The sequence below is a fragment of the Aspergillus brunneoviolaceus genome (assembly GCF_003184695.1).
Source record: "Aspergillus brunneoviolaceus CBS 621.78 unplaced genomic scaffold BO95scaffold_34, whole genome shotgun sequence".
Classification (NCBI taxonomy): Eukaryota; Fungi; Ascomycota; class Eurotiomycetes; order Eurotiales; family Aspergillaceae; genus Aspergillus; species Aspergillus brunneoviolaceus.
In genome coordinates, this window is record NW_020290764.1 from 22,316 (window position 1) to 48,122 (window position 25,807).

A 25,807-nucleotide genomic window follows, 5' to 3' on the forward strand; every position below is an offset into this window, starting at 1 on the left:
AGAGCCGACGGAGAAAAGCTCCCCGCGGTTGATATCGTGGCCGTGGCGGTTTCCCTGGGTCTGATAGGATAAACTCGGCTGTCTGGGCTGTGATCTGGAACCCACCCCCACGACCCCGCCTGACCTGAAGGTTTACCCGCCTAGAGAGGAAGGAATGGCGACCCGGAAGAATTATGAGTGCCATTTGGGAAAGGTCAATACCTAGCCTGTCTATGAGTTATTGTTTACTAGATTATGAGATCTGTGAGATAAGGCAGGCAAAAGTACGGAGGTATTGCCCCTACGGGGAGGTCTAGGATATCGAACACGGGGTCACAGGGCTATCGATTTGTAGGGCCTAGAGCAACGCTCAATGATCATCTGCTCGACCTTATCTGGCAGAATATCTTGCTTCTTTCATGCTCTGCGTCCGGAGGAGGGGAAGAGAGGAAGGGGGGAGGAAGGAATGAGGTGAGAATGAGATCAGCTGCAAAATCCCAGCTGAACGCCTTCTCATCCTTCTCATGGCTGAAATAGCTGATGCCGGGCCGACTGCCGGCGCTTTGCCGGCCAGCAGGACGGACGGCACCAAGTAGGGTAAAGCATGCACTGTGTGGGCTCAAGGCTCCAGACTCCCCCGGTGAGTCTGCGATAACCAGCAAAAAGCGAAACCCCACCCCCATTGATTATTCTCCAGGCTCCAGCTTTGGGTTGGTGGAACAAATGGGGGAGCAGAACTGGGAGATGGTACGCAGGTACGGCACCAAGACTACGTAAGTTGCCCCCTCAAGCTAGTCGCCGACTTGCTTAAGCTACATATTACCTAGTCAATCACACAATCAATAGTTAGTTGTTCCAATACTACCTCATATTGTCATTTATCGTCGCCATCGTGCTAATGAGTATTCCCGCATTTTGCCGAACGGTCATCGGCGGAAGAAAATTTCTTCATCACGAATTGGCCGATAGAGTCGAATAATTCGATTAGGAAAATACTCGAGCAGCAAAGGCCGTGTGTTATTTTGTTACGTCCAACAACATTACATGACTAATGCTGATTTTCCTATCAACATAATGATTTTCAACCCTATGAAGTAGGCGCTCTGAGATGGCGAACGGTTAGTTTTCCCCACAGAGATCTCTAACTCCACCTAAATCTAAGCAACTTTACATAGTTATTCAAAGAAAAGGGGGGGGGACGGAAACGAGGAAAAAAGCAAAAGCAAGAAAAAAAAAAGAATGAAAGATCAGGCGTCGTTGACCCCATGATCTTTGTTGCGCCCGGCACCAGCACATCCCCAAAATGACGGAAGATCTTCCCCGCGATGATCGCGGGACATGATCTACACTCGCATTCGGTAGGTCCTCTATCCGGAAATGGTCATCCATCTGCTCTGCACTGCCTAGTAGAGTAAACTCTGCTCGAAGGACCCGATGTCGCATGAATTCGATGGAGTCAAAGAGTGGAAGCATTCTAGCGCAGAACAGTAGTCAATTAGTTGCAGATAAACCCTGGCCGGCACCATGGCTGAAAAGTACCTATGCAGAAGCACGCCTCGTTTCTGTCGCAGAGTGAAAAGGCGAGGATTGGCGCGTCGCGACTCGCTAGAATGGGTGTGCTGTTGTCATACAATCGCTACAGTAACTAGTAACGGCAACCGCCTTTGCAGGCTGGACAAGGGACGTGGGCAATGTGTTGTATTCTCATGAACCGCTCGACGATCATTACCATGCTCAGTCGGGGAGATTGTTCATTCATGCTCCATTCTCATTCCCACGACAATGTCTGGCCATCAGCAACTCCATCTTCGATTCTATGCATGCATCCACACATTGGGAGAAACTCGAGTTCCAGTCTGGCATCCCAAGCTAGCATGGACAGATTCCGCGCAAGGAGACGAGATGTGCACGATAAGTTAGTATACGTACGCTGCCAAGGCCATCTCTTCAAAGGAAACGGCGGCAAGACCCTCAATCATGCACTAATCACATCGGCAAAAACGAGATAATCCTGAGTCATCTATAGGACGACTGTAGCACAGCTGAATGCTCACTACGGGCCAATCGACAAGCATATCGTGCATAGCGCCTGCAACCAGGGACTCCCTAACTAGCCGCGCTGTCGCTTTTCGTGTTGCCTGATGCCTCTCGGTGTGGGTTAAATTATCATTTTGTATGGTGTCAGACCATTGCGCCAACGCACATGCATGCTCTTATCGTGTTTCAGCCGGTAAAAATAATTATCCACCTCCTCAATCGGGGTCTGAAAAGTCAAGCAAGCTGCACTCAATCTAGTGGTGTCGCTTTGCCCTTTTACACATCCAGCCATAGCCTATTAAATCCGGGTATGGGAGCAAATACGACTGGGAGGTACGAAGTAGAGAATGACAATCTGCATAGACCGCAGAAAGACAATTGTGCAGAATGCATTGGCTACCCCGAGGAAAAGACAGACAATTCGAGACTCTCAGGCTGCATAGTCCTCCTTGGTCTCTGCCTTGCGGTAGGTGTTTCACATGTGGAACCCCGTGCTACCTTCAAGGACAGCTGAGACCCAACCACGGCACGCTCTCACTCATTGTATCTCAACTAGCTCGACGGCAATATCAACATGAATGATTGATATGAGTCTGCAGTACTCTGTACTGCAACAAATGAGGAAGACTTTTACACAAGCCATGTACATGAGATTGTCTGATTCGCCACGGCCAACACGGAAGCGCCTTATCTGGTTCAAAGCAAGCTAAGTACTCATCAGACTACTTCCGGATTTATTGATCAAAGATGATGACGTGCCAGAGGCAGAAATTATGTTATCAACATGACCGAAACAGCCTGACTCTATTGATCCGGGGAGGTGTGAACGATACATCCGAGTGCCTGCCCACTGCGTGTGGTGTCCTGCCGCCGAGCCGATTACTCAGTCTTTCAACAAGGCTAACTGAGGATGGAGGTGCTAGAGTACAGTAAGTATGGTTGGATTGCAGTTCTCAGGGAGGGCAGTAGGTCACCCGAGATTGTCCCGGTGCGCTCGTTGTATTCTTGAAATGACCATTTCTCTTACGCAAGAGAATTTTGTTGGATAACATCTTGTTCACTGCTATCTTCTGGACGATCCTGTCCGAAGGCGACCCCAAGCGCTTGGCAGCAATATGCGGGGATGAAACCTGGGGAATCTCCAGAGAACTCCGTGTAGAGTTACATGTTACGGAAATATTGACCTATCAGGCCTGCCATCGAAGACACAATTCTGGGCAGTGCAGAGGAGTGAGCACCACTCATGACCATCTACCAGTAATGCGCAACGACGGCTTATCAATTGAATTCAACAGCAGACTCATCCGGTGCAACAAGGGGAGGTGAAGGAGAGGGTTGCCTGCGGTCAGATTCCACCCTCAGACGCGCACACCGCATGCCTGGTATGTATTTTACAGCAGCTCGGGTATGGCTGTGACCGATTGCGGACACGCACAAATGCCACGTCCTGGTGGGTGGCTAAAGACACGCACCCCCCAGGCGCCTCCGCAAGGCGCGATCCGAAGATCCACATGCTTCTGGAACGGAGCCTTTCGCCCAATCACTGTGGAGAAACGGTATCACGGTGATGTCGTCGATTCACAGGCGTCACAGCCGCTGCCCCCAGGTTATGCGGGGCCGCGCTTCCGGAATCCGGATGCATTCATATTTAGTACGGAGCTCAGAGTACAGTGCCTGTCTGCTGTACTGCCCGGAGGCAGGCAGTCAGGCAGGTACTGTACTGCGTGGCTGTCTCAGAATCTCCGTCAGAGGTCAGGCAGTCTGGTCAGAAATGTGTTCGAAGAGCAGGTTGATCTCATTCATTGGTCAACTCGTCGAGGCTCCTCTTATCAGGCACCAGATACCATCATCTACGCCTATTCACAGACCTCTCCTCAGCCCTTCCAATGAAGAGAGAGAGCGCAGCCTGGGGCGGGCTTTGGGCGATCTGAAAAGGCACAGCGCCTCCTCACATCATTCTTTTTGCCTTTTGCCTACAATTGTATCGTGGTCACGGTGGAAACGATATCCCCGAGGTTTCCCCCCTCTGCCCACCCCCGGATACCTCACTCTCTGACTCTTCGGTCGCACCATTTGACTTCTTCTCTCAGACCTGTCTCGGGGAAATGTGGCGGTCAATAGAGGCAAGTTCCCCACAACGTGTAACTACTCCATCGCACTGCCCCGTTAGTTGGTAATAATCAGTCTTGGTCACATCTGGGGGACTCTATGGAGAGGGCGCAGGGCAAAAAACGGTCGTCATCTTGAGCGATGACACGTCGCCCGAAAGGGGGGGGGGCGGAAGGTCCGGGTGAAGCTAGGGGGCCATTTTTAGATGTCACTTTATTCCAACAGGTATCTTGCAACTACCTGACTGGATCTAGGTACGTGGGCGCAATACTACATAGTGTGTAGGTCAAAGTCGGTGCCTGATGATTTTACCCCGTATCTAAATTTATATAAGTCAAAGTCGGTAACATGAGGTGTGGACCCTTGGCTCTCTTGATGACTTACTACTGGTACGTATAGTTCAGGAGGATCGACTCGGCGAGGGTGGAGGACGTGGTCTTGTGCAATTCCTCATTCCAGTCAGACTAAGGGCTTTAGTACCTCCGTAGTGTGCTGTCTACCTGCCTTAGTGAGGTACTAGTGCACTGTGAGCGAAGCTTGAAGCAGGAGAATCAGAGATAAGGCCCTTGTCGTGCCATTTCTTCAGTCCAGCATGCACATACACACACGTTCAGGCTTCTTGTTTTTCTTGATCTGAGAAGATCATGCTATTGTTTATGCATCTCAAACACACCCAAATCCCCCGCCCTAAACAAACTTCCGCAGGAGAGTCTACTCGTTCTGAAGACATGTGCACATGCTACGGGATTATCTAGACAGTCATCTCGTCAGTTGAGCTTGCGCGTGCCCCTCTTTCATTTCGCAAAAGCTCCTCTTATCCGCCCCGTTTCGTCCTACTTCTTACCCCTTTCCCCTCCAACCCCCCTCCCCCCTCCCCCTCCCTCCGCTCCTAGTCATAGCTCCTTTGGAGCTATGAGGTTTTTCTGTTGCAATTTGTCTCTCCGGAATCCCGGTCTAGTCTAGTCTAGTCTGCAAAGGTAAGTGATGACCGCTCTAGATCCCCAACTTTCTAGGGCTATGTCACGTCACTATGTACATAAGAACACTCTACGCGGTGCGTATCGGGGATAATTGAGAATCGGACCATAAAAAAACATCCCACTCGGCCCCCCGGCCCCCGCTCCCCCCCTGTTTGAGAATTGAACATACGCAGCATATTGTCTTATACTCTTTGTACAGTGCCCCTCTTCGATACAGGAAAATAGTGCAAACCTGAACAGGGGAAGGGCAGAGGGGGTGGGGGCCGGAGAAAGGTGTGGGCGTTGTTGATCCGTGTACGCCGTCGTACTCGGAGTGTATAGTACAGTACAACAACCCCTTCAAGCTGAGCTGCAGGTGTAATCCGATCATCAACACCACCACCACCGCAGCAGCAGCAGCAGCACCGCCGCCGCCCCTCCCGGCGCTTGTCCTCTTCCAGACCACCCCATTGGAAGTGATTTCTTAAGAAAGCTGTAATCATTGAAAGGCAGCTAGTAGTAAGTCACCACAGGAAAAGTTATACAACAAGGAATTAAGTGGGCTGTCATGCAGCCCAACCAAGAACACCTTGTCTTTGTACAAGTACATGGTAGATGAGATAATTCAGGTACAGTTCACTACCAAGAAAACACCAACGCGAAAAAAAAAAAAAGCATTCCCAAGGGGGAAATTTACCCCATATGACTACCACGAAGATTCACCGAACCTTTTCCCCCAATCGAGGGTTGTTCCCAAGGTCCTCTCCCCCTCCCATGCCCCAGTTTGTTGCCCTCCACATACCGGTAATTAACGTACAATACATGCTTAACTGTAAGGGCTGGGGCTGAGTTGGGGGGGGATTTTGGGGGGCTGGGCGGTATCTTCTCTCGCCCGATACGATACCCAGTCAAAAAAAAAAAAAAAAAAAGATAAAAAAAGGGACCAACGCCGAGCCGACCGAGAATGGAAGAGAGAGGCAGGGGGGCCACACAAGCGGAAGATGGCCGGGACTACGTCATGGAATCAGAAGAATGATTTGCAGCTAAACTAAACCCGGTCAGTAGCTTTAGGCTTTTTCTGTCCGTCTACTTTTTTTTTTTAGTGCGCGGCCCTTCTAGATGACAATCTCCCGTGTCTGGAGGCATTGTGACTCGTTGGTCGGTAGATAGTTCTCTCGTTCAAGGTTTTGCCCAAGAGTCCACGTAGACTACACTCCTACTGTGGAGGACGCGTTCCTGGTTTGAGAGTTTCGTACAGTTGGTACATTGTCTGACTGACCTGCGGAGGTACAGTAGTTAGTGGTGTACAACTCTACAGAGTAGGGACTTGTACTGTAGGACTTGTACTGTACTTTGCTGTCGTATACTCAACAGGTTGTTGTTGCGCAGTTTTAAGCTCAGCTCGCCACGTCAATAGTTGGTAAGCTCGCTGCTGATTTTGCTTTGCCTGCCCGGTAGTTACCTGCCGTTGTCGACTTCATCATTGGATCATCACTGTCATCATCATTATTATGGTCACATCTACGGCTGCAATAATGTGGGAGAGAATGGATGGATGTGGGAGGGAAATGTGGGTTCCAATGTGTACCGTAAGTGAGACTTTCAGGTGTGTTTGTGTGTGTTTCTCCTCCAGGCCCCGGCGCACAACACCATCTGATTAGTTTGGACAGTACGTAGTACCGGGCCGAGGCCGGGGTACTGTCTTCCACATGCTCTGATTTGACAGGAAACAATAATTAGCATGAGGAAAAGAAGAAAAAAAATATTATTAATGAAGTTAGAGCCCGGCGGATCAAAACCTAAGATCTGGTGTCATCGTCCTCCAAGTCCCGAATCTATCCACTGGACACGATCCAGGGTAGACAACTTCTACGAGAAGCCTCCCCTTTCGGGATGAGAGGGGAGCGCGAAGCCATAGAGAAAAATTTTTCAGACTTACGACGGGAGACGAAAATCTCTGCAACCACAAAGTTGAGACGGTCTGAGTACTAAGAAGAGAGACGGGGGGGGTTATGGTGTAAGAGAGTGTGTGAGGTATCGGGTGATTTCGGGAGAACTGCGGTCCTTTTTCCTCTTTCCTGGGGGAGGGCTTGCGAGTCCAAACAGGGCGGGCAACTATTGCGGAGAAAAGAGAGAAAGAAATTTTCTTACCTAACCCGACTTTTCCCTTTCCACCTCCTCTTTCTCACTCTCCAGTCCCTTAGGAATGAGTTGAGGCTGGCACAGCATGCGGGCTCGCGTCCTCAAAGGGGTTTTCCGGTGAAGCAGCCATCGTCGTTAGGGCCTGTTCTGGCCTTGGTTGGGCAGTTTCTCCCCCCGGGACTTCCCCCCCCCCCTTCCCCTCTCCCGGTCTCCCTTCTCCCTTCTCCCTTCTCCCTCTCTTCTTGTTCAGTCGGCCATGGTTTGACTTTTTCCCCCACCCCCCACCCCCCTCTCCCCGCCGCCTTCTCTAGGCTAGGCTAGGTTCTCGGTCTGAGGCAATTTTTTTCTCGCTGTGCCATCGGGATGTCCGACCCGAGTTTCTCTCGCTGTCTCTCTCTCTCTTGCTCTGCCGAATCTATCCCGAGTCCCGTGGTGGTCTGAGCCGTTCTCACTGGGCGGTTGGCCTCCAGGTTGCTCTTTGTCCGGCAGAAGGTATCCCGGTGGGTTGAACCTTGCTGCCTTTGCCGTGCAGCTGTGCCCAGGCGAGGCGTGCAGTGGCTTGACTGGCTTACTCTTCCGGGAAATTATGTAACTATTCTTATCATGTCGCGATGTGTTGGTGTTGCTGGCCCGTTCAGGGTCAAAGGAAATGAGATGAACCTCCCCCCCCTCCTCCTCGGCAATTTCCTCCATCTCGGCCAATTCTTTTCTGCGACTGCTCGTCTACCATAACAGAAGCTACATTGGGTAGACTTTTTTGACGCTGAGGAACTCGCTAAGTCACGTTGTAGTCGACCAATTCCAAAACCCGGGAATCGTTGAGGGGCATACAGCAGTTAGAACAGGGAGAAGGGGAAAATTCTTCTCTCCCTACAACCCAATAACCATTTCACGTTTGCTACTTATCGTTTGCCATGCACCAACTTGTTTTTTTTTTCCTGATTTTGCGTTGTCATCTAACATGTAGCGGTGAGTATGTATAGAAAAAAAAGTTCTCGCCTACTTGCTTGCCGATGATTCATCTCCCAGGCACAAACAACACATCCTCCTCGCCTCATCTTTTTGCCTTTGCTTTTCCCCTTCTTGGGTCTATAAGCGAGTTTACTTTCCGTGACATGTGTAGTGACTGTGCCCGACCTTCAAGCTCGGCTTGCACATTAGCGATTTTACCATATAGGGAATCGTGTATGGCCGGTGGCTATTCATTGCTATATCCGACCTCTACAATCGAGCACACCCCTATCAGAGATATAGATTCATGTTCTTGCTCACACCCCGGATCAGTCGACTGAGCCCACAATTGGTGGAAATACACATTTCCCCCTTCCATACCACCAATCAAAGACAGTAATCTCACATAGATTAAGACAAAACACCCCCGATTGACAGCTGAGATAAGCCTGTTTGGTTTTGTGACATTCCACGTGATCGGGGTTGCACCACTCCCGGGGTGGTAAAGATTACTCCATGCGGAGAGAGAGAAAGAAGAATTTCGACGGGTGATTTTTGTTCCGCCGGATCCCCTAGGCGAGGCCACGAGTTGGCGAGGGCGAGGGGTGGAGGGGGATTTTTCCGTGTGGGGGATTTGTCATAACTATGGAGATAAGTTGCCGAAGCCCCCCGGTTCACATGATCATTATGTGGAGGAGGGGGAGCCCCGGAGGGGGGCGGGGGGGGGGGGGATTGTTTTCTTGGTTTCCCACATAGTACGATTTGTGAAGCCTTTATTACGAGATTGTGGATTTTTGCTTATCAGGAGTAACTATAGTCAGGTGTTGCGCTTGCCGCTTGGGGGGTGGCGAAGGAGTATTAGAGTGTTTACCGTACATGGAGCAGGGAGTAGGGATTGGTAGATTTCGCTCTGTGTGTGTAGTTTCCCCCGCATTGGATGATCGAAAGGTCCTCTTGAACGGGACGTTGAGTAGTTTTCGTCCGGGCTTTTCACTGGCCTCTTAGCACTTGCTCTAGCTGGGTGGTATGGGCTTTGAGCTAGCATCTCTTACTATGTACTATGGGTCTAGGGATTGTGGGTAGCGCTGGAGGGGTTCGCGGTGCGGGTTGATGAGGGCCGAGAGGTTGAAGGCGGTATGTGGTGGTGGTATGGATTGTTGTTGGTGGGCGCCATAGGAATATACTGTTTATGCAGTACTGATTTTATCAATTGGGTTGGTCTGTAGGTAGTATGGTTTAGGTCTATATTTTAATACATTGGTTGACGGTGAATGTGTCGTTCCTGATTCTGAGCGCATGGTTTCGAAGATCCGGGGACCGGAATATATACTCGGAAATTGAGCCGAGAAGGTGCACATGTATACACCTGACCAATACATTAGACAAACAACATGCAGGAACAATGTTACCTCTTGAGTCTAGCCGTAGACATTGCCCGTGAGCTCCCGATTGATGTGGTGCTCGTGTCGCACCATGCGCCTGAAGGGTTTGTTATGTAACATGGCTCTTACTGTGGTAGTCATGTGGTTGGTTTCGGTAGCTGCTGTCTTGTTAATCGAGGTTTGATCTGGCATCCAGACAACGATAGGATGCTCCGAGTGTTTGTACTTGGGTTTGCGCAGTGCAAAGCTAGCTGGATCTGTCTCATTCCAGCAACCGGGGCTCAGCGCCGCTATCGGCCAACAACTATATTAGTCTGCAGCTGGCATTGCAACAGAATCCTCAGAGACTTTGACCCTTGAACGGTTAATCTCATGATACCTTACAGAGTCCGGTGCTCTGAAAGACCTAGCTGCCAAATAGACATAGAGGACGTTGCGCTGCACATTCCAAACTGATCTCCTCACGTCAGGATATTCGGCAATATTACCCAATGCGGCCGCGATGATGTCGCGCTCCAAGTATTCTGCCGTGTCTGGCCGCCCTTTCGCCGGCCGAAGCAAAAGTTCAATCAGACAAGTTCTTGGACAATGCAGCCTCTCTACTGTTCCCAGCTCATTCAAATCAACGCTAGTGTTCGAATGATAGATCGTCCTCCGATTGCTCTCAGGGATACCACGTATCTCAATCTCTGATCACTCGCGTCAAGTCATCGCGCAAATTTCTGTCCTCGTGCCCCATGGCTCCCCCGCGTCAACGTACGGCGGCCGTCCAGGACGACTCTCGATCGGAGGGCTCCAGTACTACCAGAGAACACAAGACTACGAGTGTCAAGTCCCGGAAAGGTGCGAACGGATCTCTGGTAACATCTGTCACCAGCCGAGAAGTCAAAGTCTCAGGAAACCTCGCCAATGTGACCAGTGCCCCCGCTGGGGGAAACGCTGCAGATGTGCCAAAGGTAGGCCTGCGAATTCCTCCTCGCCAGTCGCCGATAACCAAAATCAAAATCCCTACTTTGTTCTTCTTTTCCAGAGGCTAGAGTGACTGACATTGTGTTCTTTGGTGCAGATTCCCTGGAACGAGATGCCCCTTAGCCTCCTCCACTCGTACCGACACGCCTACAAACTTTCATCCCCCAGTGCCTTTCCCAGCGAATACTCTCACCTGCTCCTCTCCAGAGGCATCGGCCTACGATCCCCGACATCAATCGCCGCCCAGCGCGCTCATCTACATCGCCAAAATGAAACGACGAACGGCACCTCCCAACCGTCGAGCAGCACCGCCAACGCCTCCACCAGCGCTACGACTGCCGCGAGAAAAGCCCTGCACGGTAATCCTCCGTCGGCCACCAATGGTATCAGTGCCAAACAGAAAGACCGTCAAAATCAGAAGAAAGGACCGAATGAAATTGACGGGAAGAGCGCTTTGCATCACATCATCGGCCAAGACCGAGTAAGCAAGAATCAACTCGCCTTGTCGGTCCGCAAACACTTCAATAGTGCTGGACTTGCAGAGCAGGAGGCCATTGCTCGGTTTCTGTACAAAGTTCGGGAAGAGGGAAGAGGGCGACATTTTCGACTGAGGTTTCAACCTTAGATCGGCATGACGGCTTTCGCGCCATACTCTTCCCTTTCATTCTGCAAATAGTGCGCTGCGATTCGAAACGCCCGGTTATGCCTGCGGCATACAACCTACTACTCGTCTGGGTGCTTTCGCCTCGCCATGATCTTGTTTATATTTGGTGTCTCAGGGTCGACTTTCAGGATATCTTGAGGTGACCGGGTTGGTAGTCTCGCCATACTTGGGCCATCAGGTCACCCTCCCCTCCGCTCCTCCCGCCCGAGATGCACACATTCTTCTCTTCTTCTTGTCGGAAACGGACAGACACTGGCTCGGTTTCCTGTTATTCTCTTGTGATACCCATCAGTGCGACATGTTTCACTGTGTTCTTCGTTTATCCTCTCTTCTCCTACCCTCTACACCTAATCTCTCCACACCCACCTCGGTCTTCTGGCATGCATATTTGCTGTCTACTTGCAAGCACGGTGACTTGGTATTCTTTGATGAACACTGGGACAAGACTCGAACAGACTTCATTTCACTGCTGCCATGCTCCGGCCCCGCAGGTACATTGCCATGGCTCCACCATGCTCTCCGAGGGTGTGGAATACTCCTATCCCATTTTTAACGCAGGCGCTTTGATAGACCGGCTCGGTTGCTCCTTTGCTTTATCCCCCCTTTCGGCTTTGCTCCTATGCTTCCAAATCTGCCTCTGCTGTATGTATAATAAATCTTAATAAAGCTCGGAGACTTCCCATCTTTTACATGTATGAGTAAACAGACACTGTCGATATATTTTCAGGTTACCACCCCGTCCAATAAAAATGACAGGGGTCATCGATACGCTTTCGGGCTGTTACTTACGGGTCAGGGTATCATGTATATCAACATTTATACCCACCCGCACATCAAACAGCTGATCTCCCTCCCCCCTCCCCCACCACCCACCCACCACTAACCCCCCAAAGAAAGAAACCAACCAAATTACAACTCAATGAAAGCACCTTGAAGCAATAGTAGCAGAAAGAGGAGCTCAAATTGCCTATCCGTGGTAACAACCTCCTAACTACTTAGTCCAGTCCCCAAGAAAGGGACACCCAAATAAGGTAAGCCCTCACAAGCGAACGCCCAATCATCCACGCCTTCCTGTCATTCCCAGAAATCACCAAATCGACAAGAATCAGAGATTTCCCAGAAACTTTCCCAGAGAAAAAGCAAAGAGATTAAAACCATGTCTCAACGTGATGGGTTTCCCCCCTCCCCCCAGACAAAAGCCAAGGTTACCACCAGAAGGACAAGAATTTCTCCCATGCTGCTGTGAGTGGGTTCAAACGAAATTCCATCAAATATCAAAACGGTAACACAGAACGAGTGGATACAATCAAGTTTGGATTTGCGTACATCCCCCTGGCCGAGCCCAGATCACTTCTTGCGGTTGTATGCCCTGCTCAGTGGGGTTCATGTTAGTATCCAACGGGGTGATTTGGGGTGATGTGCAGTACCGTCTCGATGGTCCATATGAGAGGGGAGTGGGGGAGACGTACTCATGAACTAGCACCCACCTCGAAGGTCGATAGGAAGGTAGGGCACTCAACAGCGGAAAGATTGGGCAGGCAGTGGTGTGACACGGAAGGTGTCCGGATGCTAAGCTAAGGCGACTTGCCAGGGCCCAGACACACCCCGGAGTAGCAGATGTCGGTGTGACAGCAATCCTTGGTGCGGCGGCAGCGACGGTGGCATTTGCGGTCCTGGGTGGACATTTCGCCGTCTGCGGCGGGGGGCGCGATGCGGGTTGTTAGAAGAGTGGTGGTATTGGTGGTGTCTTCTTCCCAGATCGAGGTGGTGTCGAAGGTATCGGCATCAGCATCACTCAGAAGGTCCATGTCCTCGTCCTCATCGCTGTCGAGTGTGTAAGCCGCGATGGAGGTGACACCAATATCCTCATCGAAATCGGTATCGAGATCAGCGACAGGAGAGGAGGCATCGATGTCGGTGTCAGGGGCGGAGGCAGCTGGCTCGGTCACGACGTTGTCTAGAGCGTGGTGAAGGAGTTAGAGTTGCTTGATGGAGGATACGGTGCTTGTTAGTGGGGGGCACTGTACTGACCACGAGTGTAGAGGCTGATATACCCGTCCAGGGCTTTCTTGATGGACGCGTGCTCAGTGCAACCGTGCATGCACTTCACATAGGCGAGGACGGATTCGCGGGAGACCTCGTCGTTGTTGCCGTCGGTGCCGGCGGCGAGGGCGCAGTCGCAGCCTGCCTTGATGGCGGTCGAGGTCACCAGGGTGATTAGGAGGGTGAGCAGCCAGAGAGGGTGGAGCTTCATCTTGTCACTGACGGATGAAAGTGTATTGGGGTAGTGTGAAGGCGCTGTTGGATGCTGGGATTGAGGCTTTGTGGATGGGTGGGGTTGGTTGAGAAGTGGAGGATGAGAAGAAGGCGGAGGATGGGAGATGGAAGGATGAAGAAGAGATTCGAGGATGAGAGGAGGGGGGTTTTATAGCCCAGCAACCCAGTCAGAAGTGACTAGGTGAATGAATCACCTTGAAAATTCAGGCCCAGTGAATGAGTGCGAAAGAACCATCCCCCAGTGATACCTGGTACTGGGTGGGTGGCTAGGTATTAAGCTTGCATTCACCAAAGCAAAACCAAAAGTGACAGTAAAAGTAATGTAGAACAGGCAGCAGCCTCTATTATCCAAGTTATACAGGCATAGTCTTCGTATATACATACATGCAAGGACTGATCACAGACCGTTTAAAGTCTGGCACCAACACCAGAAAAAGTGCTGCCACTCCAACTCTAAGCCCGCTCCTCTGCAGAACTTCGACACACGTCTAATACCAGTCGAATGGACCGATGCCCATCTTGTTTTCTCAGAGCGGAGTGGTGTTGTTCGGGGGGGTTTTGAGCATCGCCGCCTGTTCCCCATGAGTCCGCGTCTCGATGCGGAGCTCAGCTCAGGCCAAGGGACGACGAAATCCGCCCTGGTTGTAGACTCTGCCCACAACCTAAATGTCAATTGCTAAATTCAGAAGAAACGGTTCGTCAGATAGATAGGAAGCCGACTCCAAGCCCATGCTGTCCCTAATGAAACGCCCTGTACGTGACCCGATACAGTGTAGAACATTATCCTGAAGTGCTTGCCACATTACGGCACCAGCAGTAGTCAGGTCGTTCACTCATCATCCTCGATTGCCGCCTGGGACTTCTTCTTCGGCTTTGCCGCAAGCTCCTTCTGCCAAATATGGTTGGCAGCGGTCTTGTCAAGATCGGCGAACAAGATGTCGAAGACTTCTGAGTACCATCCAACTGCATGGCCTTCAATACCCTTCTTGATATTCTGCAAGAGAGTTAGCGTGGCTGCTAAGTCAGAACAATGCGAGTCAACTTACCTCGGGCAGTTCCAACCAGTCGGACATGTTGTCCGCAGGGAAGATGATCTTCTTAGCTCCCGCACGGCGAGCGGCCACCGTCTTCTCCCGTAGTCCTCCGATGCGCAAGACCTTACCAGTCACCGTGAGTTCACCGGTCATGGCGATGGTCGGGTCCAGAGGGTGGTTCAAAGCCAGAGACAGCAAAGACGTCGCCATTGTGATACCGGCAGACGGTCCGTCCTTGGGCACTGCACCCTCAGGACAGTGCATGTGCAACTTGGCCTTCTCAAAGAATCGATTCTCAGGGAACTGCTTCGCCATCACAGACTTGGCGAACGAGTACGCGATGTGGCTAGACTCTTTCATGACGTTTTGTAGGTTACCGGTAATGTCGATACCAGGTCGGGACTCGGGCGACAGAGCGTTTTCAAGAATGGATTCGACATAGAGAGCGGCACCGCCCATGCTGGTCCAGGCAAGACCCATGGTGACACCAGCTGGGAAAGTCTCATACAGACGGTCGGCCCTGAAGACGGGAGGGCCAACGTAGTCAGTCAAACTGTCCTTGTCAATGCTGACACTAACGTGCTCAGGAACCTTCAACGCGACTCGGGGTGTTTCCGTGGTCGGCTTTTCCGAATCAAGAGAAGCGTTTGCGGAATCGGTCGACTCGGCTTCCTTCTGCGCCTCCGCTTGCACAGCCTTACCCTCGTCTGTGATTGCTTTTTCTTCGGCGAGAACATCCTCTCCAAGATCACGGACGATGTTGAAGGCGGCCTTACGGTACACCTTCTCAATCTGCTTCTTCAAGTTACGTACACCACTTTCACGGCAATATGACTTGATAAGCTCCTCAACCGCATCCTCGGTCAAGGTAACGTCTACCTCCTTCAGACCCGTCAATTCTTTCGCGGCGGGTGCAAGGTAGCGTTGGGCGATAGCCATCTTCTCATCCGCAACGTAGCCGGAGAGCTCAATCAACTCCATGCGATCCAGGAGGGGCCGGGGAATGGTGTCGGTGATGTTTGCGGTACAGACGAAAAGAACCTTAGACAAATCCACCGGGACATCCATGTAGTGATCCAGGAATGACGAGTTCTGCTCGGGATCGAGGAGTTCGAGCAGAGCAGACGAGGGATCACCTTGGTGACCATGGCCGATCTTGTCGATCTCATCGATCAGGATCAGAGGGTTTTCGGTCTGGCATTTCTTGAGGGCCTGAATAATCCGGCCAGGAAGTGCGCCAACGTAAGTCCTACGGTGTCCCTTGACCTCAGCAACATCTGTCAAGCCGCCAACAGAGAACCGGTAGTACTGCCTGTTCAAGGCACGTGCAATGGACTTTCCAATGCTGGTCTTACCCACACCTGGTGGTCCCACAAGACAGATGATCTTGCCCTCGACAGTTCCGCGGAGCTTTCCAACGGCAATGAACTCAAGGATGCGGTCTTTGACGTCCTTGAGACCGTGGTGATCTTCATCAAGGACGGTCATCGCATTCTTGATACTGAAATTCTCCACGCTCTTCTGACCCCATGGGATCTGAGTCAACCAATCCAGATAGTTCCGGGTCACATTGAACTCGGATGCAGCCGGTTCCAGGTGAGCCAGCTTGTTGAGTTCCTCGTCGAACACCTTCTTGATGGCCTCCGGCATTGCGAGCTTCTCCGCCTTATCCTTGAATTTCTCAACCAGCTTGTCTTTACCATCGGATTCGATACCCAACTCCCGCTTAATACCCTTCATCTGCTCCATGAGCCAGTACTCACGCTGTCGCTTCTGAATCTTGGCCTCAACATCCTTAGAGATCTTCGACTGGAGTTGAGCGTTCATGAGCTCCTTCTTCAAGACAACGAGAGCCTTGGGAAGTCTTTCTTCGATGTTCATTAGCTCCAGGACCTCCTGCATTTCATTGAGTTCACCGGCAGAGACGGCGGCAGCGAAGTCGGCTAACTTGGCGGGATCGTCGCTGAGGTTTCCGGGGAATTGGTCGGTGTAAAAGGCAGAGATTTGATCACGGAACAGAGGGTTCAGGCTAGCGATTTCCTTACAGACGTTGACGATTTCGCTGGTCACAGCGCGAATGATGGCGCTTTTCTTGTCGTAGGCCTGCTCGGCCATATTCTCGACATTGACAAGGCTGACAAGGTACTTTCGCAAGAAGGAGGTTGGCTCGTAGTGATCCTTGGGGGCGACTTCCGCACTTCCCTCTTCGAAGCTAGCCACGACATCTCCACGCTTTTCCTGAACCTTTTCCTCCGCTGTGCCTGACTTCGCTGGATCGCTGGGCGGAATGAGGGAGGAGATCTTGATACGACGGTGGGGGTAGAGGACGGCTGTCACACCGCCCGTGTCGCCACGGAGAGGATAGGCCGCGGTAATCTGTGCGAAGACACCGACGTCATAGACATCTTCGAGATTTTCGATTATGTCCCCATCCGCATTCTCATCCTTGAACAGGAAGGCGCCCACGTAAGGTTGACCACGCTTCATCATCTCTTGGATGGCGCTAGCAACGTTGGGGTCCTTGATGGTGATAGCTTTGTAGAAACCCGGGTAGAGTGGTCGCTTCGCGATGGGAATAGACATGACCTGAGGATAGATGTCTGGGACCACTGGCTTTTGTAAGGCCTTCTCATTACTACCCTTCTTGCCCTTCTTGCCGCCGTCCTCATTGTCGCCGTTACTGGCGCCGCTAGGCTTGGAGTCCGAGGAGCCACCGCTGACAGGTATGGGGGTGGGTTCATCGGAAGAGCTTCCTTTGCCATCTGCGGATTTGCCGCTCTTTTTCGACTCCTCTTCCAAGCCGCGTTGCTCCTTGTCCACCGCCGCCTTCTCTTTCCGCCGCCACGACCCCGATGTCGGAGCTCCGGGTTCTAGTGACGATCCCTGCCTGCTGGAGGGATCGGTCGCCTTTCGTCGAGCATCTGAGCGCCGTACAGAGTCCTTCTCCTCCTTGGTATCCTTCTGCTCTTTTTGCGTTGTGTCCTCCTTGTCGTCATTTTGTGGGGGCTTCTCTTTCAGACGGATTGAGCTCGAGGAGAAAGGTCGAGTAGAGGATGGAAGGGTACGGCCGACTCGGGTGGCACTCAAAATTGAACGAGCACTGGCATTGTGTCTGGGAGAAGAGAGCAGAGGGCGGAGGATTATAGGACGCGGCGTTTGGTGGAGCGCGGCTCTCCAGGGGAGTGTCTGGCCGCGGAGCATGCTACTGTGTCGACGCGGACGACGCGGACGGAATAAGGCGGGAAAGGAGAGGCGAAAGATATGGGATCAAGTACGGTAGCCTGGAGACCGACCGAAAGAGCGGGTGATACAGATAGAGCTGGAGCTAGGAGAGGGGGGAGGAAAGAAAAGAGAAAACCAAGCAAGGTGGTGAAGGTAGCTAGATGTACTGAGTAGGTATGTAGATTGAGGGGGGCGATCGAAGGTCTGTTCGGTCGAGTGATTGATTACCGAAGCAAGCGCAAGCTTTCATCATCGCTGCTGTTCGGAACCTTGTTGTTCCGATCGGGAAACTTTTTCGAGCCGGAACGACTCGAAGCTTCCAAACGTCTTCCCCATCAGGAGGCGGTCGATGCTTCAAGAAAGGTCTCCGGTGGTTCTTCTTCCTCTCAAACCAGCTTCCGCCAATTCAAATTTCTACTTCTCCTACATCCCATTTCCCGTCGTTGCGTTTTGTTTGATGCTTAGCTGTCTTCCACAATGAGTGCTACATCTGCCGCTATGCCCAAAGCCGCGGCTCTCCCCGCTCGTTTACTGCGGACCTCGCGGCAATACTCCAAGCAGAGTCCCTCCACCACCATCCGGTCCTCAACCCCGGCCCGGACCTATCATGCCTCTACCGCTTCTTCAAGCAACAAGCGCTTGCGCGATGGTGCCTGCAGCAAGAAGCAACCTGCAGTTCCTTCAACAACTAGGGTAAGTTGTCCGGGCATTAACCGGCCAAGTCTTCTTGCGAAAGTTTGGACTGCGCACTAACATGAGTCCCCCTTGGCTTGCAGACTTTTCATACAACTGCTCCGCTCGCGGCTGTCTCCGACCCTTACAAAGTCCTAGGAGTCGACAAAAGCGCTTCTGCATCAGAGATCAAGAAGGCTTACTATGGAATGGCGAAGAAATATCACCCGGATACCAACAAGGAACCCGACGCGAAAGAGAAGTTCGCAGAGGCGCAAACGGCATACGAGCTTTTGTCCGACCCTAAAAAGCGCGAAAACTACGACCGCTTCGGTTCCGCTGCTTTTGACCAGAACGGCGGTTTCGATCCCAGCGGCGGCAATCCATTCGGTGGCGGCAACCCGTTTGCTGGCGCCGGAGGCTTTCATGGATTTGGTGGTGGCTTTGGTGGAGGCTTCTCAGCCGATATCAACTTCGAAGATCTTTTTGGCGCTTTCACTGGCGGCGCTCGCCGATCTGGTCGAGGCCGCCGGGGACCCTTCCAGGAGATTCTTGTGGGTGAAGATATTGAGGTTCAGACCAGCATCTCCTTCATGGAGGCCGCGAAGGGCACTTCGAAGGACATTGTGATTACCCCTCTGAAAGAGTGCGACACCTGCAGCGGAGAGGGATTGAAGAAGGGTGCCAAACGTACCCAGTGCCGTCAATGCAACGGATCCGGCACTCGAGTACACATGATGCAGGGTGGCTTCCAGGTGGCAGCTACTTGCGACGCTTGTGGTGGACTGGGCATGACTGTTCCCCGAGGATCTGAATGTGGGTCTTGTAAGGGTAATGGAGTGGTTAGGGACAAGAAGACCGTTCAGGTGGACATCCCGGGAGGTGTCGAGGACGGCATGCGTCTGAGAATCTCCGGGGAAGGTGATGCCCCGCCCACTGGTACTGCAGCTCCCGCAGGCTCCCGTACGCAACGCGGTGATCTCTATGTGTCCATTCGGGTCGCTCCTGATCACCGATTCAGCCGCGCTGGGTCCGACATTCTTTACACAGCTTCCATCCCTCTCACCACCGCTCTTCTGGGTGGCGAAGTGAAGGTGCCTACCCTGGATGGCGAGGTCAAGGTGAAGGTTGGTACGGGTACTGGCACCGGCGACCGCATTACTTTGTCTGGCATGGGCATGAAGAAGTTGGGTGGTCGAAGCCGCAACTTCAGCCCCACGGGTGACCTGAAGGTCGAATTTAAGGTTGCCATGCCCAAGTACTTGACCAGTAATCAGCGAACGATTCTTGAGGTTCTTGCGGACGAGATGGGCGATACAACTGCCAAGCGTATCATGGATATCCCCAAGGATAAGGATGGGTAAGCATCTTCTTGATTGGATTTGACTGCCTTTCTGTTCACTTTCCTCTGACCGTTTTCCAGTGCCCCGTCTAGCCCCGGCGCCTCGACTGACGACTCCAAGCACCCGGGCTTCCTCAAGTCCGCTTGGCAAAAGCTTATGAACCACTCCGATGCCAGCAAGAAAGACAATGGCGATGCCCACAAGTCCGATGGTGATAAGAAGTCGGGCTCGAACTGAAAGGCGCAACGCCAGCTGAACGTGATGTATAACTGATATTCCCAAGGTCGTGGTCCCGGACGACCTCCCTTCTTCGATTCTTACCTGTATTTATTTTGGACGATTATCATAGCGCCGGCGACACTGGGGGTTCCTTGAGCTATTCTGCATGTTGGGATGATTTCCATGCCAGTTTCTATATATTTTGTTGTTTTTGGATGCTTGTTGATTAGTGCGTGGATAGAGCAATCCTTTCAAGTGTATGTAACTTGATGTATGTACGATTAGAAAAATCATATCAGACCTCTCTCTCTTCCAAACATACATACATCGAATAATCAGCGGGCGGAGACGGGAAGTTGAGGGGACCAAATTGGGAGTCGGAATAGGATAGGTGGGTGTGGTGGGTGCTACTGCGGCAGTGAGTGGGTGTGCCTGTCTTGTTCGTCACGGCGGGCGGTTAGCTTGGAGACCAATCCATCCATCCCCAGCCTGCCATTACCACAATACAATAACTTAAATCAGATCTTCTGCCAAATTCCCCCTTTCTTACCCACTATTCACCATATGATGATCATGATAGTCGGTGGATGTGACTGCTAATTGTTTCCTACTTGCAAGTTCACACGAATATCACGCCTTGATTGATTTGAGTGTTGCTACGGTTGAAGCTGTTGTCTGCCTGCTATTTGAAGTAGTAGAAGCACCCCTCCTCCGCTTCACCGCCGTCGTCATCGGGCGGTCTTACTGCCCGTGTGTGCTGCCTGCAGTGGCATTCCATCCCATCCCATCCCAATCGAACTAATCTCGACATTCCTACCAGCCACCATCTCTGTTTCCCATTCTCCGAAAAAAACAACTGGACTTTACCCCACAGTCCCGCCCGTTCCCGTCTGTCATTATTCGCCTCCATCACCGCCCCTCCCCCTCCATCGCAATCATTGACAGATACCTTGTCTATTCTCGCCCTATCTCCCCTCGCCTTTCGCTCCCCGTCTCTTCTCCGCCGTTAATGGGAGCTCCCCGCTCCTACACATGAGCAAGATGGTTCAATCGCCCATGATCTCGTGTCCGCTGAAGCAGACCAACGAAATCGATTGGATTCGACCCCTGAAGGACTACATTCGCCAAAGTTATGGTGAAGATCCCGATCGCTACAGTCAAGAATGTGCCACTCTCAACCGCTTGCGCCAGGACATGAGGGGCGCGGGGAAAGACAGTGCGACGGGTCGCGACTTACTGTATCGCTACTATGGTCAACTGGAGCTGCTGGACTTGCGCTTCCCAGTGGATGAGAACCATATCAAGATATCCTTTACCTGGTACGCAATGCGAGACTGGGCTTCTGCTATTCCCTATTCCCTGTCGGGCATCTACTAAAATACTGTCACAATGTTTACCAGGTACGACGCTTTCACCCATAAACCCACCTCCCAGTACTCTCTCGCCTACGAAAAAGCTTCCATCATTTTCAACATCTCTGCCGTGCTCTCTTGTCATGCGGCCAACCAGAATCGCGCCGAGGACGCAGGCCTCAAGACTGCCTATCACTCCTTCCAGGCCTCTGCTGGCATGTTCACCTATATCAACGAGAATTTTCTCCATGCGCCCTCGACTGATCTGAACCGGGAGACGGTCAAGGCTTTGATCCACATTACTCTCGCGCAGAGTCAGGAAGTATTCTTGGAGAAACAGATTGCGGACAACAAGAAGGCTGGGCTGCTGGCGAAACTGGCCAGCCAGTCGGCCTACCTCTACTCTCAGGCCGCCGAGGCGATCCAGGAGTTTTGCAAGGGGATCTTTGACAAAGTCTGGTCAATCGTTGTTCAGACCAAAGCGGCTCACATGGCCTCCGTCGCATCGTACTACCAAGCCCTCGCGGACAGTGAAAGTGGATCTCATGGTGTGGCCATTGCTCGACTGCAATTTGCGGAAAAGAACTCGACAGCCGCGATGGGATGGGCCAAGTCATTCCCGTCATCAGTTTCGCCAAACACAAACCTCAGCTCAGAATCAGGCACAAATCTGCTTGACGTTGTCAAGTTCCACCTAGCTAATGTACAGGCCAAGCTTACGGTATTCAAGAAGGACAATGATTTCATCTACCACCAGCCCGTTCCCAGCGAAGCAGGCCTGTCTGCTGTCGCCAAATTACCAGCGGCAAAGGCGATTCCAGTCAGCGAACTCTACCAGGGCCAGGACATTCAACGGATCATCGGCCCGGATATCTTCCAGAAATTAGTTCCCATGTCCGTCACCGAGACAGCTAGTCTCTACGACGAAGAAAAGGCCAAGCTTATCCGAGCCGAGACCGAAAAGGTCGAAATGGCTAACGGGGAAATGGCTGCCAGTTTGGATTATCTCAAACTTCCCGGAAGCCTTAATATTCTCAAAGGCGGGATGGATCAAGAAATGGAGGTCGATGAAGAGTTCAGAAGATGGTGCCAGGAACTTGCTGGTCATCAGCCTTTCATCAAAGCGCTTGATGACTTGCAGGACCGCAAATCGGAGATCCTTGGACAACTGGACCAGTGCTCTAAGAAGCTCGACTTGGAAGAAAGCGTGTGTGAGAAGATGCGCTCCAAATACGGCGCCGATTGGAGTCAGCAGCCGAGTGCAAGGCTCAATACTACCCTTCGTGGAGACATTCGGACATACCGCGACACTATCAACGAGGCTAGCGCAAGCGACGCCCAGCTGCTGTCTACGCTACGGCAGTATGAGGCTGATTTCGACGAAATGCGCTCTGCAGGAGAAACCGATGAAGCTGACGTCCTCTTCCAGCGTGCCATGATCAAAGCGGGGTCGAAACACGGCAAGGCAAAGAATGGTCTAGGAAGTCCCTACGCCTCCACGCCGGAGGGGAATCTGCTAGATGATGTTTACGACGAAGGCAGCCCCTCTGTGTCGGAACAGATCGCCCGGGTCGAGGCCATCTTGAAGAAGCTGAACCTAGTCAAGAGGGAGCGATCACAAGTTCTGAAGGATTTGAAGGAGAAGGTAAGTCATCATTGATAGTTGATTCAGTGCACCGGAGCTAAAATGGATTCTTTGCAGGTTCACAACGATGACATATCTAATGTCCTGATTCTCAACAAGAAATCGATCACTGGGCAAGAGAGCCAGCTCTTCGAGTCCGAACTGGAGAAATTCCGTCCGCATCAGAATCGGTTGCTTCAGGCCAACCATAAACAAGCCTCCCTCATGAAAGAGCTGACCAAGATCTACGGGGATCTGCTCCAAGATAAGCGAGTGAGATCTGAGCAGTCGAAGTACGAAGCCATCACACGTCAACGCAACACGGTCATGGCTCGATACAAGAAAGTGTATGATGCTTTCAATGGTTTGCTTTCGGGAACAGTTCAAGCCCAGACTTTCTACACTGAGATGGCCGAGACGGTGGAGAATCTGAAGAAAAACGTCGAAGCGTTTATTAACAACCGTCGTTCTGAAGGAGCTCAGCTACTTGGGCAGATCGAACGCGAGCGAGCGAACAGTGCCACAGAGCAGGAAGATCGCGAGCGGGAGAAATTGCGGCAGTTGATGGAACGCCTGTCGACCGAGCCCAAGACCACCACACCTGCACCGCCTTCAGCAGGGGTAATGGCCCCCCCACCCCCGTCCAAGGCCAAGTCGCCGCCTCCAGCGGTGCAGACGCCTGCTTACAACCCATCTCTCGCCTCGCCGAAGAACTCACCAGCATTTCCTCCTGGGCAACAGCATGGCGTTCCTTTGTCCCATTCTCCAGCTCCCTATGGGCAGTACATGACCCATGGTGCCGCTGGTATGCCTTACCATCCCGGTCAACCATACCAGCAAGGAGCAGCAGCACCTTTGTCGGAGGGTTATAATCCCATGGCCTATCCTGTTCCACCGGCCGCTTCGCCGCCTCCAGCCCAGCAATTCTACTCCTCTACCCCTACCCCATTCAGCAGCTACAGCGGGCCCACTCCTCCTGCAGCACCGTCTTCTTTCTTACCACAGGGCTACGTTCCGCCACCTCCGCCGCCTCGACCTCAGCAGACAAACTACCCTTCGACTTCCGGCCCCTTTCCATCCGGCCCTGGCGGCTACGCTCAAAGCCGGCCATACGGCGCAACTCAACATCACAAGGCTCAGTCGCAGTCGTCACAGTCACAGGGACAATCGGCCTCGTCGACTGATCCCTGGGCCGGACTCAACGCCTGGAAATAAGACGCCCTGCCCTCTTTCCTAGTTGATATATCGATGGACGGGTCATGAAGTATGATAGACGCATGGAACGAATCACTGAAATATCTTGCATTAGGGCGTTTTCATCTCTGCAGTCGTGTCGAATTCATTTTGTTTGCTAGTCCCCATTAGTATTGGTTTTCATTTCTGCTTTGTGAACTCCATTCTTCGTTAATACTACTGCTCTGTTCATGGAATCTCATCGTGTCGGTTCATGGGGCCGTCTCAGTCATGATCTATTCCTGCTACTTTGTTCTTTATTGACATCAGGCGGGTATGACTTTAGTCATGCACGGGTCACAAAACGAATTATCTGATTCTGCATGTGTATTCAAGGAAGTATGAAAACACATCATGAACGACAGAACGCGAACGTCGAGCTCTGATTGTAGACCGTATCATTCGAGGCCTAAAACGAGACGATAATAGTGCACGAGGAATCTGAATTAGTTAGCTCCCATTGCTGGCTGGATCGAGCAGTGAATCTATGCTGCCAGCAACTGGAGCCTACACTAGGACTGAAAACTGTCAACCGCACACCCACCCACTCCAAGCTCAATTAGTAACCCGGCTATCCGAAATCAACGTACAAGCCCATCCGCAGAATCACCTCGAGCACCCCCCTTCCCTCCCCTTACCGTTCCGGTTCATTAACAGCATCCAGCTAAAAGACCTCAAGCCCCTTTCGCCAAAGAAAAAGAGAAAGAAAAGAAAAACGCGCCAACCCGTACGTATGCAGAAATACGTACAGTTTCCTATCCCATCCGTCGGAATCCCACCCAACCCAAACACATGGGGCCTGGCCTACCCCAGCTTCCCTGGTACTTAGCTAGCTAGCTAGCTGGACTGTGCTGTGCTGTGCTGTACCTGGGTAGGGAGTGAATACTTGGTGTTGCACCGATGAAGTCATTGTACGGCACGGTTACACCGTCTGCTGCTTTCTTCTCTCTCGAGGAGCGTGAGTGTGGTAGTCTATTGTCTGTGCTGGGGGTAGGGTATACGTATAGCGGGTAGATGATTTGTAGGGTTGTACTTCGTTCTGCTGATGCATATACCTACTCTTGCCGAGTAGTTTATGCATGCTTTACCTAGCATAGACTACCGTCGAGTTCTTTGTGGACAACGAAAGAATTGCCGTGGGGACTAGTTCGAGTTGCGATGATGGCAGAGAAAACGGATCATGGTCGAGGGGAACGAAATGCTTCCTGTACCACTGGAAAACGTTCCATGCAACAGGGAAGCATACATATGCAGGCGAGTAGGAGGGGAAGTTGCCATCATTGGAGGTGCAGTGCTGTTTGATCCGGGATTCTCCGCTTCCACGGCTTATCGGGATGGGGTGAGAGGAGAGGTTTGATGATGTGAGGCAGGAGGGGACGGGGGGGGTGGGGGGGGTAGCGTGGCCCGGATCGTTTGGTGGCTTCTGGGTTTCTGGGGTCTGGGTGGAGTGGTGAGTTGGATGGAGGGGGGGGGGGGGGTGTATATGAATTATTTTAGAGGGTAGGCTGTGTTGTCGTTGTATAGAGGAGAGGTAGATAAGTAAAGGAGGGGCAAGTGCAAGTGGGAGGTGAGTGAGTGACCTGCATAGTTAGTGCTGGACGCTGGACTACTAGGGTACTTGCTTTACTACCTTATCCCT

The 25,807-nt window shown here is 52.0% G+C and overlaps 5 protein-coding genes across 5 annotated transcripts; 3 read left to right on the top strand and 2 right to left on the bottom strand.

The window, feature by feature from the left end:
- Positions 1-10,296: 10,296 nt before the first annotated feature.
- On the top strand, positions 10,297-11,153 carry BO95DRAFT_362992 (histone deacetylase complex subunit SAP30 Sin3-binding domain-containing protein; the record flags this gene model as incomplete). Its single annotated transcript, XM_025582599.1, has 2 exons — positions 10,297-10,515; positions 10,626-11,153. The coding sequence occupies 2 exons, from the start codon at positions 10,297-10,299 to the stop codon at positions 11,151-11,153; spliced, it is 747 nt and encodes a 248-aa protein (XP_025442173.1).
- A 124-nt stretch (positions 11,154-11,277) lies between these two features.
- Positions 11,278-12,007, top strand: BO95DRAFT_131045 (uncharacterized protein). The gene has a single exon (XM_025580512.1). The coding sequence runs from the start codon at positions 11,402-11,404 to the stop codon at positions 11,852-11,854; it is 453 nt and encodes a 150-aa protein (XP_025442174.1). The 5' UTR covers positions 11,278-11,401; the 3' UTR covers positions 11,855-12,007.
- A 759-nt stretch (positions 12,008-12,766) lies between these two features.
- Positions 12,767-13,446, bottom strand: BO95DRAFT_463676 (uncharacterized protein; the record flags this gene model as incomplete). Its single annotated transcript, XM_025589001.1, has 2 exons — positions 12,767-13,149; positions 13,224-13,446. The coding sequence occupies 2 exons, from the start codon at positions 13,444-13,446 to the stop codon at positions 12,767-12,769; spliced, it is 606 nt and encodes a 201-aa protein (XP_025442175.1).
- Positions 13,447-13,799: 353 nt separating this feature from the next.
- On the bottom strand, positions 13,800-17,918 carry BO95DRAFT_389189 (ATP-dependent protease La). Its single transcript, XM_025583575.1, has 2 exons — positions 14,516-17,918; positions 13,800-14,463 (listed from the first exon to the last, which is right to left on the bottom strand). Exons 1-2 carry the CDS (start codon positions 17,702-17,704, stop codon positions 14,299-14,301), a joined length of 3,354 nt encoding a protein of 1,117 aa, XP_025442176.1. The 5' UTR covers positions 17,705-17,918; the 3' UTR covers positions 13,800-14,298.
- Positions 17,919-18,069: 151 nt separating this feature from the next.
- BO95DRAFT_473519 (BRO1-domain-containing protein) lies at positions 18,070-24,150 on the top strand (the record flags this gene model as incomplete). The annotated part of the gene is made up of 6 exons (XM_025589729.1): positions 18,070-18,418; positions 18,502-19,757; positions 19,821-19,961; positions 20,976-21,278; positions 21,360-22,956; positions 23,014-24,150. The coding sequence occupies exons 1-6, from the start codon at positions 18,203-18,205 to the stop codon at positions 24,148-24,150; spliced, it is 4,650 nt and encodes a 1,549-aa protein (XP_025442177.1). The 5' UTR covers positions 18,070-18,202.
- Between the last annotated feature and the right edge of the window lie 1,657 nt (positions 24,151-25,807).

What these genes read in the sequence shown, in the direction of transcription:
- BO95DRAFT_131045 (XM_025580512.1), top strand. Translation starts at nt 11,402, where the DNA reads ATGCACACATTCTTCTCTTCTTCTTGTCGGAAACGGACAGACACTGGC.
- BO95DRAFT_389189 (XM_025583575.1), bottom strand. Translation starts at nt 17,704, where the DNA reads ATGCTCCGCGGCCAGACACTCCCCTGGAGAGCCGCGCTCCACCAAACG. An exon ending in ACTGGTTGGAACTGCCCGAG is followed by an intron (nt 14,464 to 14,515) that starts GTAAGTTGACTC and finishes ACTCTCTTGCAG; the next exon opens with AATATCAAGAAGGGTATTGA.